Source organism: Lissotriton helveticus, chromosome 6 (genome assembly GCF_964261635.1).
Source record: "Lissotriton helveticus chromosome 6, aLisHel1.1, whole genome shotgun sequence".
NCBI classification, from domain to species: Eukaryota; Metazoa; Chordata; class Amphibia; order Caudata; family Salamandridae; genus Lissotriton; species Lissotriton helveticus.
The window spans coordinates 2043921899-2043941413 of record NC_136067.1 but is presented as its reverse complement, the minus strand read 5'-3'; the positions used below and the strand labels follow the sequence as shown (position 1 = coordinate 2043941413).

Here is a 19515-nt window from a genome sequence, read left to right as displayed (position 1 = left end):
GTGTTTTGCTGTGCCGTGCTGTGCTGTGCTGTGTTGTGTTTTGCTGTGCTGGTAAGGGTATGCAAGAGTGTATGTGAGAGGGTGTGAGGTGAGGAGGTGTGTGAGGGTGAGGTGTGTGAGGGGTGAGGGGGTGAGGGCGTGAGGGTGAGTGTCTCCAATGAATGTCGCTGCTTCGCCTTCTTTGAAAATGTTCAGTGCTGCAAATAGAGCATGCCGCCCTAATTATCACAGCATGAGGCCCCAAAGTGATAATTATCACAGCATGCAGAGAGCCGCCCCACGCTGCTGGAGCACTCAACTGCACATTAATTATAGTTGAGTGCTCCAGCAGCCTGTTGACATGCTGTGATAAGTGGGTCTCATGCTGTGATAATTGTTGCGGTGCCTGAGGAAGTGGAGACTCCTGCTGGGATAATTGGTCTTGTGGCCCTCAGGAAGTAGAGTTTCATGCTGGGATAATTGGTCTGGCGGGCTTGCAGCGCCTGACGTCCAACAAACGTGCACAAGCTGCTCAACCTTGAAGCTCGTTCACAGACCTGGGTCGGCTCGTGCCCAGGTCTGTATCGGGCTCGTTCACAGCTGTTACTCCCTTGACAGGGAGGAAGGTGACTATAGTCTCGCTGGCGGGAGCTCTTCGCGCTCCAACGCCAGCTCGACCTAAAAATCACATTTATGCCCTGACTAACCCATTAGGGGCCTTAAACAAAAAAGAAAAATCTCTCACCCCCTGATCACCCACAATATACAGAAAAGTCTCATTCGAGACAAGAGTACCAATAAAGTCCAACTACCGGGAATACATAAAGAGAAAACAAATGCATTACTTCAGAAAACTCCGGTCTACCCTAAGACAGTATATCTGGACATGGAGGAAGACCCCCTAGCCTATTAACCAGACACCTCTTTCAGATAATCCCCGCTTGAATCTCAGACGTGAACACCCTCGTATGACCCTTACAAATTACTTTCAAGCGAGCGGGATTCATCAGATAAACCTCACACCCCAGTTGTTGAAAGGCTGGAATCATCTGCCGCAGCCGCCATTGTCGCTCCACAGTGGTGTGGCAAAAGTCCGGCCGTACAAAAAAAGTCTGACCTTCGGCTGATCTCTTGGCGTCTGGTCGGGCTTTTTCAAAAACTGCCTGATGCAAAAGAAAATTCCCCCCAAAAATAAGAATAGCTCGTGGGCGCTGATCTTGGCCTGCATTTTTCTTGGGCATTAGGGGGAAACGGTGCACCCGCTGAATCTCAGTTTCCCAATTCCAAGATGATAGCTCGGGAAACGCAGCTTTAAAGAGTTTAATCACAAAGTTTTGTATATCCCCCCCCCCCCCCCCCCCCCCCCCCCCCGACATTCTCTTCAATGGCCAAAAGGCGCAGGTTATTTCGGCGCTGTCTGTTCTCTGATTCCTTGAGCTTCCATAGTACATCCATCATCCTTGCATCGTTTGCAGACGTCTTCTGTTCGGACAACTTAAAACCGGTTTCCAGAGTCTCCAGTCGCTCCTCCAATACAGTTGTGCGAGCCATGGCTTCAGTGCATGCTTTGGTGTTCTTTCTGATCGCCCCCTGAATTTTTTTAGTTGCTAATTGGGCTCGTTTGTGCTCTTGGCGGGCCTCTAATTGCATGGCTTTCAGGGTTGCGTAGATACGGGTCACTGATGGTCCAGCTCCGTCCTTAGACCCAGATGGCAGAGGGCCCTCGAGAGGCCTGACCCCATCCTCCACTCCATCTTGACCCAAATTGATATTGGAATAGTCCCACTGTAGGTGTTGGTCCAAGTCCGATGGTGCACGGGCACCTTTTTGCCGCCCGCTCCCCCTCGGGCGGGTGCTAGCCTGTCTGAGCGTGTCAGCAGTATTAGGCGCACTGTCCGTGTCACTTGTTTTGACTGACCCTGCATCTTCTGCCTCCGATGATTCGCTACCAGCAGCCGAATCGGATTCCTCGGCCATAGAAAAGAAATGATCACCATCTGGAGTGCCAGGCACAATACACCCTTCGTCCTGTACTTCTGGTAGAGGCTTTGCCTCGAGATCTAGAGTGCCAGAATCAGGGCCCGGACTTTCCCCTGTCAGATTCGAAGCATAAGGGGGAAGAGTGGTCCCCACAGTCACCTCAGAGCTATGATTATCCAACCCTGGTGCACCAACGGCCTCGATTACAACAGGAGATGCAAACAGCATATCTTGATCACTGACAACTGGGGGGCTTGTATTAGGGTGGTTTACCTGTACATTAGGCACTGCCAGAGAATCAGGTCCAGGGTCCACTCTGCCCGTCACCACAGCAACTTCTGACCCCCCAGCCCCTTTTAACATAGAAACAGGTGCACTTGTCGTCTTCTTGCTCCTTAGTAGGATAGGTGTGCGATCAATAGTACCCTTTAACTGTGCAGGGGGGTTGCGATTAACAGATTTACCTGAAAACATATCAGGAACCATCGGCGTTTTTCTTCTGGTTCCAGAGTCCGGAGTATGATTCATCCTGGGTTTTCCAACCGCCGCTTTACTATTGTCCTTGCTGACAAGAGTCACATCCTTAAGTCTTTCTCTGGGCCCTTGCTTCGCGGCTTCCTTGAGCCCATCTTTACGGGGGGGGGCATTTGCTTAGAAAAGCTTGGGGGGGCCATTTGCTTAGAAAAGCTTGGGTAAAAGGCAGCACCACCACACCTCCAACCATTTCCGCTATGAAAAACCCGTAGGCGGAGTTGCGCCAGCTGAACCCCCGCAATGCGTGCAATCCAAAATGCCACCATGAACACAAGGACCCGTTGTGCCCCGCAGAGCCTTCCTAGAATTGTAAGCCAAGACTCCAGATGTCCAGAAAGTCCGCTCCGCTTTTCCGCGAACCACAGTGCAGAAGTGCAGCCTTCCGTTAAGAAATCATGGAAAAGCCAGAAGCGGAGCACCGTTTTGCAGCCAATCCTCCGTGTGGTCCCCGCAGGCCAGCCGGGACAGAACCGCACGCCGACAGTCCACCAGGCGTCAACCGCCGATCGTCAGAGCCTCAGGCGTATGAGAGCCGCCAACCTGCACAGGCCGGAGAAGCTGTACACCGGCCGCCTGCAGACCACAGGAGCCGTGCGGGCGGCCGGAGATCCGAGAACAAGCCGAAGGTAAGCCCAGCGTAAGCCCGGTAATGCCGGAAGGCAGCCGTGTTCTGGGGGTGAGTTTCTTCCAAAAGTCAAAGGTTTGTCAGGGCATCAACCTGCAGGGTCAGGGAGCAAACAACCGCGCTCCCTCACGCAGCCGCCATCTTGCCGCGTTTTGCTTCAAGTTTCTCATTGATGGTGATGGAGGACAACATGCTAACTGCTCACAGCAGAATGTTGAAAAGGTCCAGAGTGTTGAGACCAAGCAGCGCCTGTGACTCACAGCCTCCTCACTAGTGTAGTGATCTTTCTTCACATACCACAAAAATCCATATAATAAAGACAGGAATGTCTTTATTGCTTATTCTTGTTGGTAGTTGAGACAAAAAAATGGCATTTGGAGATCATTGTAGGAAGCAATCCTACAGAGTAACAATCTTTGTATTCCTCTCACAGAGTCCTCAGCAAGTCATCCTTTCTTCCTGTGCTTGAGCTCATTCTGACTGTCCTGCCTTCCCCCACGCATATGGGGGGGATCTCGTCCATACCAGGACATGACGCCCTAATCATGCAGGAAAGAGGACACTACAAGTCTGAGTGATAATATGTATTTTTCAAAATATTTTTCACTTTGCTGCAATTTAGGGGATAATAACTTTCTAGCTCTATGTTCCAGTAAAGCCAAGAAATGTAACCTGCTAAGCAAAAGAAAGTTTGTGTACGGTTTTCATGGTAAACCAAGTATTTACCCTAGTTGTGTAGATGACGGTGCAACTCACCCTTACATACACTCGTTGTATATGTAAATACAATATGTTTGTGTCATTACAGCATACTCCATGATGCAGGTATGAACATCCAAAGGAAGGGGCCACTTCTCCCTAAGTGTCAGTCTGTTTGAAGCTCATGGCTGATAGGAGGTAATGTTCCTGCAAGTCTTTAGCTGGTGTACTACTGTTAGTGTTCCCAGAAGAACGAAAGAACATTGTAAGATCCGGAGAGACCCGAACGGTGTTTATGTAATTTACATGGGCCGTAGGTGGTTGGATGTGCTCCAAAGGAGATGTAGTAGTGTATGTAAGATGATTAGTTGTGCACTGATAGGGAAGTGGCTTTCTTTTGCTGGACTAGGAAATGTTCTAGAAGAGCTGGAGGGTTTATTCTTTAATCTAAGGTCAGTCCATCTGGATTAAACGTCCAGCCTGTCAAGTCTAAGGTTCTGACATCAGATACCCGTCTGCAGAAGACTAGGCAAAGTAGCATTGAAGTTTTGAGAAATTTCTTTTCTAGTCTGGAATTTATTCGAGGGGAGGACAAGAAGAGATTTAGGACCAAATTTACAACCCATAATATGGAATATTAAGAGGTGAATTCCCCACAGTTGCTTTCAGACCAAGGGGTGTTCCCCACCAGGAAACACATCCAGAGTCAGATGGCTTGGTGAGATTGCCGAATTCGCAGCATTGACAGACCGATAAGCTTGACCCTGCTCTTCTAACACTATAAAAAAATTCAGGATGTAGACTAGGCATGGCCTCATAGGATCCAAACCCACGTCCCATAAACCAAGCAGACCAGTGTCACCAAGAAAATCTGTAATGCTGGTTGGTACTGTCTCCTCAAGCTCCTTGGATGAATATTTGACCCTGTGGCAAAAGGGTAGGGAGAGACTAACGTCCCCTGAAATTCTCCTTGCCTTAAGGCTAAGAGACTCCTGCCAGACAAGCTGATGCAGTTCTCCCCAACGATTTGTCAGAATATTCCAGTCTTGAGAAGGATTGAAGGGTCACAGAATCTCAAACAAGCTCAGAAGAACCAGAAACCAAACGTGCGCCCTCCAAAGAGGTCTCAACAAAATTACTTCCACCAATGGTCCCCTTACTTGGGCCGATGGCCATTCCCCCAGGAGTTTTATATAGCGCGAACATGACCCGAAGGTATCGGGTATCAGAGCGCTTTACATGAGCACCAGTTACGTTACACAAGAACACATTCATTTTTGTTAGGCACTGGGATATTAAGTGATTTGCCCACAGAATGCTGATCGTCATTACCGAGACTCGAACCCGGCTCCCCAGATCAGAGATCGACTTCCCTAGCCCATTTGGCCAAAGGAAGGGAAGGCGTAATTGCTCGCCCACACTCCCAATCTTGGACAAAGATGTCCACCAGCCAGGCCTCCGGGTCCGGACGCCAACTGAAGAATTTCTCTAGTTGACTGTTCAGACGGGAGACAAAGAGGTCCACTTCGCAACCTGTCCAACAGCCCAAAAAGTATGGTATATGACAACATCCAGCCGCTTGGCATCATCCAGTATCTCAAATTCCAGTCTGCCACTACATTGAAGGAACCTGGACGATGCTTTGCTGCTACCGATATCTTATTGGCTAGATTGAAATTCACAAATCCTTAGGCCAATTCTCCCAGCGCAATGGATCTTATCCCACCCAGACTGCTTATGTAGCGGACTGCAGAAATATTGTCCATTCTCAAAAGAAAACAACAGGAGAGGTGTTCTGTCATCAGTCACTTTTCTGTGAAAGAACCCATTTACAATTTGAGACAGTTGATAGGGATTTCCAGTTCCCCTGCTGATCAGTGCGAGCCTGTGGCAATGTCACTACAGTGCACCCACAGCGTGGCTGATTGGTATCCGATTCTATGACTAGGTCAGTGGAATTGCCAAGAATTGCTCCCCCATTCTAGGCTTCTATCTGCTCCAAGCAACAACAGATTTCCGTTTTGATTTCCTCCATGAAGGGTACCAAGTTTGAATACCTCAGGCCCTTGCTAAGTTGTACTTTTTTGAGTCTTTGCAGGGCCCAGTAATGGAGAGAGACTGGAAGAATTGATTGGATAAGGAGGAAAGGAGCCCCCACAATGTGTGCCAGTTTGGGATGGAACATTTCCTGAAGGACAGGAGAGTGACGTAACCTTTAGCTTCGGAAAGTGAAGTGAGGCAGCAATCGACTTGATCAAGGAACCCAGAAAGGTGATCAACTGACGAGGGGCCAGGCCAGACTTGTTTTTGCTGATCACAAGGACAAGACTTTGAGGAAGAGTAATCATGATCTGCAGGCCCCAAAGCAACCACTCCCACAATTGGCCCATGAGGAGCAGATTGTCTGAGAACACAATTAGCCTTATACCCTTCGCCCTTAAAGCTTCCCCTAGAAGCCTCATTAACTTGGTGAAACACCATGGAGCAGAGGACAAAACAAAGGAAAGCACAGTGAACTTAAAAATATGGCTCCTCCAGGAAGTGTTTGTGTGGAGCGAAAAGTGGGGTGTTCAAACAGGCGTCTGTTAAATCCTGCCGGACCATCCTGTAGTTCTGCTGAACAATGTCCTTGAGAAGGTGGATACCTTCCATTTCTAAGTGGCGATAAACAAGCCAACCATTAAACTCCCTGAGGTTAAGCATAGGGTGCTGCCCTTTTTCTTTCTTCTGCACCAGAAAAATATTCCTGACAAAGCCCTGGTTTGGTTTGCAATTATCTGACTACTGCTCTCTTGGCCCCGAGGGCTGCTTCCTTTGCATCTCTTACTATTCTCTATTTCTGTGAAAAGATGAGAGCTTCTGTGTGGTGTACTTGCTTCGGAGTCATGTAGAACTCCACATGGAAAACGTGCACTGTCTGCAGAACCCAGGCGTTGTGTGTGTCTTTAAGGCTGGGAGAAAGGCCATTGGTTTTACCCTAACTTTTACTGGGAAGAAGGACTAGAGTTCTGAAGGTCCCACAGCCTCTGCCACCTGTGGAGGAAATCCAGAATCTGCACTGGTCTTGCAGTTGAGAACATCGCTGCCTGTGTGACTTTTTGGGAGCCTTGCTTGTGCTGGTGACTAACCTAGTGCCCCCTACCTCTGACAATGGCATCAAAACCTTTCAGTACAAAAATGCATTTAATGGCAGATTACGCCTTATCCATGTATATAAACGTGGAAGAATACTTCATAAAAGTAGGCCTATAAAGTATACTCCTAGGAAGGTTTATTGAAATCTGTTTTCGCAGGAGTAAATGTAACTACCTTGATTTTATTATGTGCAAACCTGCATAGTAAGTGCAAATTCACTTGTTAAAACTTCCCCCCCCTTGACCCGTAATTAAACTCCTTTCTCTACACCCTCACTTTACTTTTTGGATGGGTGGTCCCTTCCCACCCTGTAAATGTTGTACTTCTCTTGTCAGGACTAAATTTCAACCCATTTCCAGGGTGCCAATGGGTTTGAGAGGAGTTAGTGAATGCTGGGGAAAAGGAAGATATTTAGAACTGTACAAATTCACAGGGCATTCTAGCCCTGAAACTACCACTTCCCTACTGTTTCAGTCCCCTGTGATTAGATTTATGCACACAAAAATCCTTATGCAAATAAATCTTTATCAGTGCAAATCCTACTCTTGCACTAGCTAAGCTTACATGCCGAGCTTACATGTTTACATTTGTAACTTTTTGGGAGTGCCACAGAAATATAATCCGCTGAACGAGTCAGGATTCAAGTAATGACAATTAGGTCACCATTATACTGCTCATTTAAGTCGACCTGTCCATGTCCATGGACCTACCATTAATGACAATGGCATAAATCCTATACTTTGTTATCTCAGAAGATTTATGAGAGTCTGCGGTTCTTATTCCAGTTATCCTCTACTTGTGGCATTTGCACCAGAAATCTTAGCACATGTGCCTTTAGGTCCCAGAAGAGTGGATTGGCCATACCATAATATGTGGCACAGAGGAGAGAGCAGTTAGATAGTACGTGATCTGTCTGTGGCTTAGCATTGCAAGTCATTCTGTTAGGAAGCATCCAGAGCGTAGAGGCGTTGAAGAACCTGTATAAGATAATGTAAGTTACTGATGGGAGAATTGTTCATGAGCTTTCTACTTCCTTCTCTCCATATTAAAAAAGGTTGCCCCGTTCCCAATCATACATGCTGGCCTTTCAGACATGGTCTTGGGCTCTATCCAAATTCATGTTGTTCTGTTCTGTGCTGTTAGGTACTCACAGGTGGGTAATCTTCGTAGAGTGAACTTATCTACTATTGAGTTGAGCAAAAAGATGGTGAACCAGTGTTACTGACTGTACCATTAATGAACATTTGCAATGTGACATGCCTACCTTCTGAATGGGCAGAGACTGGATTAATCGAGGATACATGTCTAAATTCCTTTTTATACGTGTTTTCTTACTGTCTGTCTTCTGGTGTATCTCATGTTTAAAAGCCGTTGGAGATCCAACTTTTCTAGTAGCACCACATGATGCAAACATATTAATTCCCCAGTTGTTTAACTTTAAAGAGGGACTCGTATCTAGATCTAAATGACATTGTGATGCTCCCTTGTGTACATTTTTTGAACTTGCCCACTTCATAACTGAGGACTTAACTTGTGCAATCTTTGGTATTTTTGAAACCGTGCTCTATAAATACACACATATGCAGTGAAGTTTTTCAGGCAACTAAGGAAATTCAACCACATGCCAATATAAAGAGAGGTGACTGAAGTTTTAACATTGAGACCCAACAAATGACTTGAGCTTGGTTTCATGTACACTAGATCTTGTGTTGTAATTGGTGTCTCACCTGATCACCAACTATTGAAGATCCAGTTTAACAGTTATTGGCCTCTAGAACAGGTCAGAGAGAAAATGCTTCTCTTTTCAAAATGTTGTTAAATTATGTTTATATGTGCACTTCCACTTGTACCCCAGGATTGCTGGCCCCGTTTCGCTGTGGATTTAAGGGTTTGGTTCTGCTCTTTTCATACACAGGGTGTCCCAAGCTTGTAGCATTCAATGACATTTATTAAACTGGCATCCTGGAAGAACGTATTCCCCGTTGCGATGAGAACATACAGGAGGCTGCAGCCTTTCACATCCCAAGCCCGTTAGTGGTCTTTGGGATCAGGATTGTTGTAAGAACCCACTACTATAGCCTTATAACCCGTTGTCCAGGGCTAAACTGGTTAAAGCCCCTGAATTTGAGTGACTCGGACCTATAACAAGGGAGAAGACCTTTAATAACCTGGATAGTTCGAGGCAGAAAGGTTATTAGAACATTTCACCCACTAAGGGTACAATGTTGTCAATTAAAAAGGGAGAAACATGAGTACAAACATTGGAATCTTGAACCTCAGAGTTTATACCAGCCGTTATAAGCCCGGAGCTACTTAATTTTCTCCAATGGAGCTCTCAACATTCCAATGTTCCAATATAACCTTATAGCCCGCCGTAGTTGGCTATACCAGCCATTGAAGGCCTGCTCCAGCGCTAAAGGGAGCGGGACTTTAATGGTCGGTTTAGCCCAGCTACGAAGGGCTATAAGACTATTAGAACATTCTGCAACTAGAGGGCAGCATGTTCTAACAAATAAAACAAAGGCTTCAGGAGCCCAGAGGCATTTGCTCAAACAACATTTGAATGTTGCTCTGCGGGCTTTTACTGACCCGTAGAAGCACGGAGCACTCCATTGTATTCAATAGAGTGCTCCACATTTCAATGTTTCAATTGTTCCTACTTCATCTTTTTCTCAGTATCCATCTTCAGATGCTAAACAGGCCCATAACAGTTCAAATGTTAGGTCGGTCAGGTTGTTTCTGTCTTATTTGTAGTTGCTTCAGTCTTCTGACAGACCTTACATTGTTTACTTTGGCACTAGCCCTGGCATTTAGACACCCATCCTTCCGCTGAGCACTCACTGCCTTCTATACTCTATTCTGAGATATCAGGCAACTTCCTCCTCTGGGTGTTATCCTAGCTCATCCTGACCTGTCAGCACTGTGACAGCCATGTGGACCAACAGTCATACTTTTTGAAAAATTCTAGGAGAGCTGAGTATGGCCACGACGTGGCTGCTCCACAAATTATGCTTAGTCTAGCCAGAGCTTTGGAAGTGTCTGGATTAGCTGCCTTGGTAGTGTCTGGATTAGCTGTCTGTCTCATTTTAAGCTTCAGAATACTTTGAAATTATACCATTTTTTCTCAAGCATTGGGGCTCAGGAGTAATTACAAGTTGTATATGTAAGTAACTTTTGCTTTTGGACTTGTAGCTTATTCTCCTTGCGATTAATTAATGGCCATTTTTGGTCTGTGTCTATTTGTGACTATTACGGATGATGAGAGAAGAATTGTAGATTCTCCTAAATAGTTGCTGAAGGAGGCTCTTGATTTTATTAAAGCAAAGGAGGCGAATCTTATGTAGTCTCTCTTGTATTTTATTTACACAGCATGTTTAATGTATACTACATTTCCAGCAGTCCTACCCTCTGGACAGGGAGTAACAAACATAAAAGAAGGACACAAACTACTACAAATAGAAACAGTCCTATTTTAACTTGTTCTTTCCTTGATGGCTTAGAGTATGTGGTACATAAAAATCCAAGCAGCAGCAAAAATCTAAGGACAGCCAAAGAGCCTCTTCTTTCTGTTGATCACCATCCTTCCAATATGTGCCTTTCATCCGCACCACCACCGCCTTGCAAAAAGGCCATGTTTAAAGGCTGACGCCTTTTGCTTGGCTAGTTGAAATAGGCACTAGAATAATCAAAATAGTATGTTACAACAGGTACTAGGCTTCAGGATATCTGAGGTGAAATAGTATTCGTCTCTGTCTTTAATGAAATCATGGTCCTCCTTCAATAATTGTAAGAGAGAATCAGCAATCTAATTTATTTTACATGACAGAAGGCTCTATTATGCCAGTTTAAAGCATTCCTACAACATTCAAAGCTGAGTTAGCAAAAGCTGCGGATCAGATGTCCTTAGGTTTTCATTTATTTGTATGTACTGCTTGAGACATCTTACCACACATAACTTAGGGTGTAAAGGAAAAGCTGGAAATTCAGTTGCAGTGTAAGAATTCTTGGTTCGCGTTGTGACAGTAAAATGAACTCCCACTGGTGAAAAATGCATGAGGTAAAGTTCTAAAGCCCTAATATCAGGCACCTGTCTAAAAGAGACCAAAACGTAGCAATATCACCATCTTTGCGGAAAACAGTTTAAGCAACAGCTTTCCGTACCTGAAAAGGCTTTAGTACCCTATTCACATCCTGCAAGGTGGAATATTTAGGCTTAGGTGAGTTGGAAAACCTAATCCCTTTAAATAACCTTCAAACTAACGGACATTGCCCAACTGGTTTGCCTTACATCTTCTGTTGTCCTATAGGTATAGCTGACCTAGAGCCATTAATTGCCCTATAGGCCTTTTGACTAGCTGTAAGCGATGCAAGAAACATTAGGACACTTGTGACATTTGACAGAACGAGATCAAAAGCGTGTTACACACACCATTTATTCTAGACCTATATACCCTTGTTGTGCACTTTGCTCAGGATGCTTTGATATAACCAGAGGCTGACTCAGAAAGCCCTGAGATATCTGTAAGCATCCTGAAAGGTTTTTTGTTACCAGAGTGAGCTTGCCTTCTAGGACAGTCATAACAGTGCAGTGCCCAAGAGGATCCCTGAATAATTGATCAAAACCTTAATTGGAATGCAGTAATCCCTTGACAATATATGAGAGGGGATACCAAGGTTGTTCTCTCCTTGGTGGAGTTACAAAAGTACCACTTGCTAATTACTTGCAGATCTGAGACATTCATCTTGGCATTATGACAGAAGGTGAAAATGTGTAGAGATTTCCAACAGACTATCCCTGAAGAAAAGCATCTGTTGCTGACCTGGGTATCTGGTCTCCAGCTGAAATATTTCCTAAGCTGATCTATCAAACAGAGAGGTGAAAAGATCTATGTGGGAAGTACCCCACATCTTATTCATGGCATTTAATATCTAAAGATTCAGACTCCCCTCGCTGTCATCAAACAGGGTCCATGAATTATAGTCCCATGCCATATTGCATGGACCATAATATATTCTGCAACAAGAGAAATCATCTGCTGAAGGCAAAACTCAGAGATGGATCTGGCCAGTACCGTCAACAGTCTTGATCTCGTTCCCTCCAGTCTGTTTACATACCTGTCTCTCCAAAGGAGAACTACTGTTTGCCCTGTGTGTGTTTTTAACCAGGATCCCATTTGCAAAGGAACCTGCAATAAGCTCTACATAGTTTAAATTGCCAACTCCCTACTGGACCATCCTCCTCAATTCGAGCAACTGCCACATCTGGCCCCCCAGCCCCAAAGTATTGCATCTGATTCTAAGACTAAATCTGTGGAAGTAGGGAAGATGGCATCTCTATGATCTAGCCACCAATGTATTTCCTCCCTTAATTCCTGATCTAAAAGAATCACTTGTGAGTATTCCAAACACCTTTGCAGATCCCTTATCTTCACACGATGAAGGGGCATATAATATGGTCCCAGAAAAACCAACTGAATTTAGGAAGAGAGAAGGTCCACTGGCCTTACCAACTGGCCAAGAGAAATCTACTACTGAGTCAAAATCAACCTCAATTGCCCCTTGAGTACTCTTAGCTTTTGATTCAGGTAAAACAGTATCTCCTTCTCTGAATCCACCAGAAACCCCAAAAATGCCACCCTTTATTAGGGAATCAATTGCCATTTTGCTACGTTATTAATGAAACCCAGTGTTTGGATCAACTCTTTGGCACTTTGAACCTGCTTTACTAGATTCTCCTTCTCATGTCCTAGGAATATCAACTCATCTAGAGACACAACCATCTAGAGTTCCTGTCAGTTCCTGTTCTCTGAGTGCCTCCACAAGAGGTTTTAACAGCTTGGTTACGTACCAAGGAGCAGAGGATAACCTGAATGAATGGACTTGAACCTGAACACCGCCCCTTGCCACAGGAATTGCAGATATCTCCTGTGCTGCTGACTTATTGGTACTGTTAAGTAAGCATCTTTTAGATCCAGCGTATCAACCAATCTTCTTGCGGAAGAATATCCCCAAGACTTATAATCATCTCCATCTTGAAATGGCAGTAATGTACAAATTGTTTTAAATCTCTCAAGTTTCTAAAAGTACATTTTTTGTTCTTTATCTAAACCAGAAATATGGTGTTGGCAAAAACCCCTTGTGTGTAGGAGACACTGTTCTATTGCTACCTTCTGTATCAATTCTTCTGATGACAAGTAAACATCTTCCAATTAAACTCTCTGTGGGAAGAACATTGATCATGATATCCTGTCCTCCATGATATTTGTTTCATTGATGTTCTATGAGACATCTTTGCCGCCTTTACGCTAGAATCTCACAATCTTCATCAATTTGTCTTCAATAATGCCATCGTAAGATCTCTTATTTGGACTTCCCATAGTACCCTCCATTGGGTCTTGCCACATTGACCGTGGGACATTATCCATATGAGGAACTGAACTGTCACCACCCTCATACCCATGAGGGGAAGTATGATTCTTTTTCATCCTTCTCTTGCCAACTTGACTAAAAGATTCCCCGTGCTGGAAATGTACTCTGCTGCCCACAGGTACAAACAATGCGTTTGATGCTGCACTTGCCACTGAGTTACCTATTTCAGTGGTCACATTTCTAAATGACGAGGAGACCAATTAGACACAGAAGTGTAAATAAGTTGCAGAGGATGTTTTTAAACATCTCATCTTCTTCTGCTTCTTTTCAATTTTAATTTAAATTATAACAAATGAGTGATCTAACAGAGAATTAATCCCTCACAACAAGTGAAATAGAAGCTTCTCATAGTTTCTTTCTAAAGGAAAAATTACATTGTGTTGCATGCAGCTTTTATAGCTGAAAAACCTCTTGAGCACCAACCCAGAGAGCCTGAAGAATCAGAAACATTACATATGGCGAATCACACACCCCTTAACATAAACAGCAAGAAAGTAATTATAAAGAAAAGCAAACAACTAGAAAGAGTCTGTGTGTTAATTTAAGCATGTGCCCCACCAAAGAACATGAAAAACACAATGTCAAAGGTGACGATATCCTCAATGCTTAAAGCATTAATGAATCATACAATAAAATAATTTATAAATGGCAAAATGCTAAGAGACGCAGCCAGAAAAGTGGAAGTTAAATGTGCACATCTCCTATTTATAGTGGGTGATGTCCTTCTTTTATGTTTGTTCATTGCTGCCCAGAACTACATAATAAAGCCTCCTGTCTTGTAACAAAATTACAAACAAAGGCTCCAAACTTTGATTTTATTTTGTACCCATCGCCCCTTCAGCCTCCCCTGTGACCTTCACTTATATTACAGTCTACTTAAAAACTGGTTGGCTAGGCATGCTAGCTACATAGTATAAAATAAGTACAAATAGGTTCTGAAGACGAGCCCATGTTTTCACTACACTGTGCTTGATGTTCCTATTTTTCAGTCATTGGCCATTGTTCCCTATATTTTACATAGAGGTGTAGTACTGTTTTCTGATAGTGTATTTGCTTTGTTTTGACATTTCTAATGTGTTACATTAAACTGATATTGCATCCGTGAAATTAACCCCGAAGTGTTGCTCCTGCATGTTGATTAAGCCTTGTTTTCTGTCTTATATGTTACTTCGCAGAACCATATTATTGTGAACCTGAGTGTGTTACATCACCATTTGTGATCGTTTTTGCAAAGATGGCCAGCTCCCTTCCTACTGGACGTATATGCTGCATCAAGGATGGTGAGAATGAAGAGGTCCCGTTTTGTTGGAATTGCCAGCGCCGAGGACAGCAGATTGATCCAGAGGCATGGTGTGACAGCTGCCAAGCAATGTACTTCCAGCCTGTCAGGGGTACTGAAGCAGAATTCCTCCAGTGGAGGTCAGCGCAGATTATCAAAAACTTGCGGGAGAATATGTGCCAGGGTAAAGAAGTATGGAATGCTGCTCTGCAGACACCCAACGGAGCTGAAGACGAGAGACTAGATGGTACTATTGAGGGTGAAAGATCGACGAATGATGGCTCGAGTCCTCTAAGACAGACTCTGTCAATTGATGGGGAAGAAGGTGAGAGCCAAGGTACTTCTTTACTTAGTACGAACACAGAACATGATAACGAAAGCTGGAAAGTCGCAGAGCTCAGTGAGAACACTGAAGACATCTGCACTACATCTACTGCCCAGGATTATATGCTGGTATCTTTAAAGGGACGGGCCAGCGAGGAGCGCAGTATAAATTGTGAACAAGATAAAATACCATTGCCAACCAACGTACATGAAAGATCCTTGCTGTACATGGCTGATCTCCGACATGAATTTGCAGCTTTAAAAGTCAATGAGTGGTTGGAGACCAGAGTGGAACTTACTGACGTTGAGAGTATATGCTGCTCAGAGGTCACCAACTTACTTTCAGAGTTCATGGATGTAGAAGAATGTTCAGTCGCAAAGTGCTGTGTTGAGAAAACCTGCTATGGGGAGCTTGACATTTCGTGGGAAACAAAATCAGTAGATTTTCATAAGCCACATGCAAGGCATCCAGATGATGATCTGACTTTTAAATCCAGTCAGAGCACTGTAACTAACAGTGAAAATTCATGGTGTGTTAGTCAACTTCCGCTCCACTGTCAAAAACAGGAGAAACAAGGTGTCAAGAATGCAGAAACCAAGAAGACAAGAATCCAGGGCACGCGTGCGGGAAGGGAGATACTGGGGACTGCTAATGAAACTGCACGAAGTAGCGATGTATGGGTGCTCCCAGCAACGCCTTATCGAAATTGGCTTCCACGGTTAAGTCGGGCGGAAATGGAGGTCCGCAAATTTGTAAATGAAGTTTGGGGCATGGAGTATCCTTATGTCCCAGAGGAAGTGATGGATTTTGTGGAAAACAACAGAGAGGAATGGCTTAAATGCTGGATTGTAGAGGAAATCAAGAAAAAGCGAATAAGTCGTCACAGAGAGGATCATCCTCATTTTATAAAAACCATTGTGCGTCTTGCACATAACTGGCAGATAGGACGGAGTATCCGAAAGCATGCTGTGGTATACACTGACCCAGATGGATATGAGCGACTGACAAGTGTGCGAATCACTCTTCCAGATGGAACAAAAGTTGAGAAACCTGACCCAGATCATTATGAGTTGTGATTGGTAGTCTGTGAAAAGGCCTATTCTTGAAGAAGGACCTGAAATTGCCCATTTCTTTTGTGCCACCAATGTCCCACCTTTACTCCACCTCTCCCGGACTTTTAACTTTTTGGGGAGTTTCTGGGTAGAGAAACATACTAGAAGTTGACAGTGATCTGATGCAACTGCCATGTTCTCCTGTAGTTTCAGAAAGGATGAGGTCAGGATATGCCGGCCCCAGGTCCACAGCTAACTTTCTCTACCTGCTTCTACATGACCCGGCCTTGTCCTCTTTATAACTTGTGTTTAAAGAGAGTTTGGTTGGTTTAAGCGTGTCTCATCTCTGCCATCTGGTAAGATAAGCTTCTTCACCCCTGGACTGAATAAATGCTGTAAAAGCTCCCGGGAGGTACTTTGAGTTGAACAGGCCAATGGTACAAAAAGTATCAAATGAGATTGTCCCTTTAATTGCAAGCGGTTCCCAAGGGACTAAAAGGTAAATGTAACCATTTTATGTTTTATCATGTTTTTTTTCTCTTGCTAGTTATTTGTGCTCATTTGCCTCTCTGCAGGTTTTTTCAGTTTCACATAGTTTGAAAATCTGTTCTGGACTACAGGTTTTCCCCAAAAGGAGCCTTCTGGTAACCTGGCCTCTACTGAATGTTTTTAACACTAGCAATCATTAAATGCCAATCACATGGCCTGTGGATTTTTCTGCTGTTGAGCCATTCCCCTTTTTTAGAAGGTTGTGAATATTGCTGTTGAAATAACGAATCACTAAAAATCCTTAGACAATATATTTCCTTACAGCTACACTTTCAAAGATGAGAATCTCTAACTTTGTGAGCAATGTTTATTGATACATTGCATCTCCATTTTCAAAATACTGCATGAACAGCATTCCATTTTCACAACCTACAGACCTGTGAGAAATCTAATACTTGTACAAGTGGAAATAATACACTGAAATTGAAATATTTCCCCTAAATATTTTCTTTTGTAATCATGTTTCCATTTTTCAGATGTATTTGTTTTCTGTTAATTGTAGAAACCCGAAGACTCTTAGGAAGCCATTGAGATTATCTTAATCATCTTAAACTCTGAACCAATCACAGTATTGTTGTAGAGACAAAGGGCCTGCTTCAGAAATTTGCGGATGTTGGACATTTGCCAAAACACTATTTAGGGTGTGTAGATATCCGTACACTCTAAATAAGATGAACTGGACATCTGCTTATGTTTGGTGGAGTTGTGCAGCTGTCTAACAATTAAGCCATCCCAAAGTTGTGAGGTGGTGTCTACTGTTGTGGCTTGTGCACATTATTTATTGCTGCTGTGACAACTGTTCGCAATCCATGTACCACTCATGTTGCTGGGTGCCAAGAAGGCCAGCAGGTACTCCGCCTCAGCTTCCATAATGAGTGTTACATTTTATTAACTGGCATCCAGCTTGATCAGTCCGTCTGCGGTACTCAACGGAGCATGGCTATTGCATATCTAGTTTTAACAAACAAATAGCATTTGATTACAGTTCAGATGACTTTAAAAAAACATATACCTTAATGTCACACAGAGTTCCACTTTGAATACTCTCAAAACTAATAGAAGGCATGTATGTAGACAATAAAGCAGCAGATAAGAGGAGTATATCAATAAAGATGCGATGTGAAAGAAGAGACACAGTCAATTGTGGGAAGCACAGAGGATGGGCACAGGTATCCCGCTTAGAGGGACTAAGTAGTAATGTGCAGGACAACTAGCAGTGGAAACGTTCTTAAAAAAGAAACAATGGGATTCATACAAGCGGGAAGAATACGGCAGTTGAAATAAAGTGAAATAGAAGCACATTCATGACCGAGCACATTGTCGCTAGATGAAGTTAAGCTGAAAGGGTAAAATAAAGAAAAAAGACGATGCACAATGAACAATATGAAACATGAGTATGAGACACAAATGTACTTAGGCCAACAACACAGGGATTTGGAAATGAGAATAATGTGAGATTAAGACAAGTAAAGAAACAAGACAATGGAGAAGGACACTGACATTGAAAAAAAGAAATATATGGTCTTGGAGATCTATCAGGAGATTGTTGAAAGAAGAATATGGAGCTAATTGAACACTAAAATTAAAGAACACATGAAGAACGGTAAATCTGAGACACGAACATAGAGAAGAAATAGCAATAGGACACTAAAGAGTAGAATACAAAAGGAGATTAAGTGTTGGTGTATAAACTTCATGCCACATTGTTTGCCATCAAATGCAGGTTGATTTTTTGTTCAAAAGCTTTGTACGTTTCCGGCACATTCGTAGAGTCAGTATTATTACTGTTTCTTCATTTAGGCAATCTGATTATGTGTTAGCAGGTTGTTTACAGGGTGTTGTGTGTTTCTTTGGGAAGTTGACAGTATAAAACTTGAACTATGTTACTAAAAATTAAGATTTATTTTTAAGTCTGTTAATTTTCAGTTATAGTCTTTTTTATAGAGCTAATGCTATTATGTTACAATTATGTTTACTGCTGTTACCAATAAAGCTGTTGTACGGATATGCATGTAGAATGTACAGTGAACGGCTACACACCATGCAAAGCGACAGACCGAGTGAGGGAGAGAAAGCCTAGGCACAGTTTCTTTGATCATTCTTATTAATTCATTGTGGTTAAACCTAAGAAATAGCACACTGTTAAAGTAAAATACACATTATTTTACACGAGTCATCACAGAACCTCATCACCTTGTTAATCAGTTTCCATCACACCCACATGTCCTATGTAATTCAGCTACAAAGGTCCTCCATATATTCAACGTTTTCTATTTTTGTAGACAACCACAGACTCTGTAGATAGTTTGTTGCGCTGGTACACAGATCCATGCCTCAGATCCATTCTTTGAGTGTACAAAGATCAGATCCTATCCAATGCCGGGCTACATCTTGCTTTGTCACCATCAAACCAAAGGGTGCCAGTTCCCGGAGGTGTCCACTCCCTCCCATTCAATACCCAGACTAGCCTGTTTGGAGTTAGGTGCCAAAGGAACGCCTATTGTGTTTTAAGTGTTTGATATGTCTTCAACTTATATAATCACTGGGCAAGCCCATAAAATGTGAAATAATGCCACTCTGTCTCAACAGCACAGACTGCGATCCTCCCTTCTTCTCCCCAAAGTTTATTAGAGTCCAAGTATTTTTGGTGTGCGTATTTGAACTAGATTGGTCTCAGTTTGGCAGAGATGACCAATTTTCTCACAGCCATCTATTGGCCAGGATATTGATCTCAATGTTGAGCTTTGAGATCGGGTTGGAAGAGGGATACTGGTTCAGGTTCTTCCATGATTTGGGGATTACCACCCATAGATCAAGCAGCAAATGCCGTACCCTCCCAGCCTACTGCAATAGCGACAGGATATGAAGCGCTAATAATTAGTATATTTTGAAGAATTTAATGGGGAACCATCTTCATGATGGCGCTAAC

General features: G+C 43.5%; 1 protein-coding gene across 3 annotated transcripts in view; it reads left to right on the top strand.

The window, feature by feature from the left end:
* Nucleotides 1-18591, top strand: part of LOC144763976 (uncharacterized) — a 32598-nt gene extending 14007 nt beyond the window's left edge. For 2 of the 3 annotated variants that reach the window (XM_078650073.1, XM_078650075.1), the window contains exon 2: nt 14557-18591. In XM_078650073.1, the coding sequence (XP_078506199.1) occupies nt 14616-16061 (1446 nt within the window). In that variant the 5' untranslated portion in view covers nt 14557-14615 and the 3' untranslated portion in view covers nt 16062-18591. Of the gene's footprint in view, nt 1-3926; nt 4016-14556 lie in introns of all 3 variants that reach the window. The other variant, XM_078650074.1, reaches the window with a different exon arrangement.
* The last annotated feature ends 924 nt before the right edge of the window (nt 18592-19515 follow it).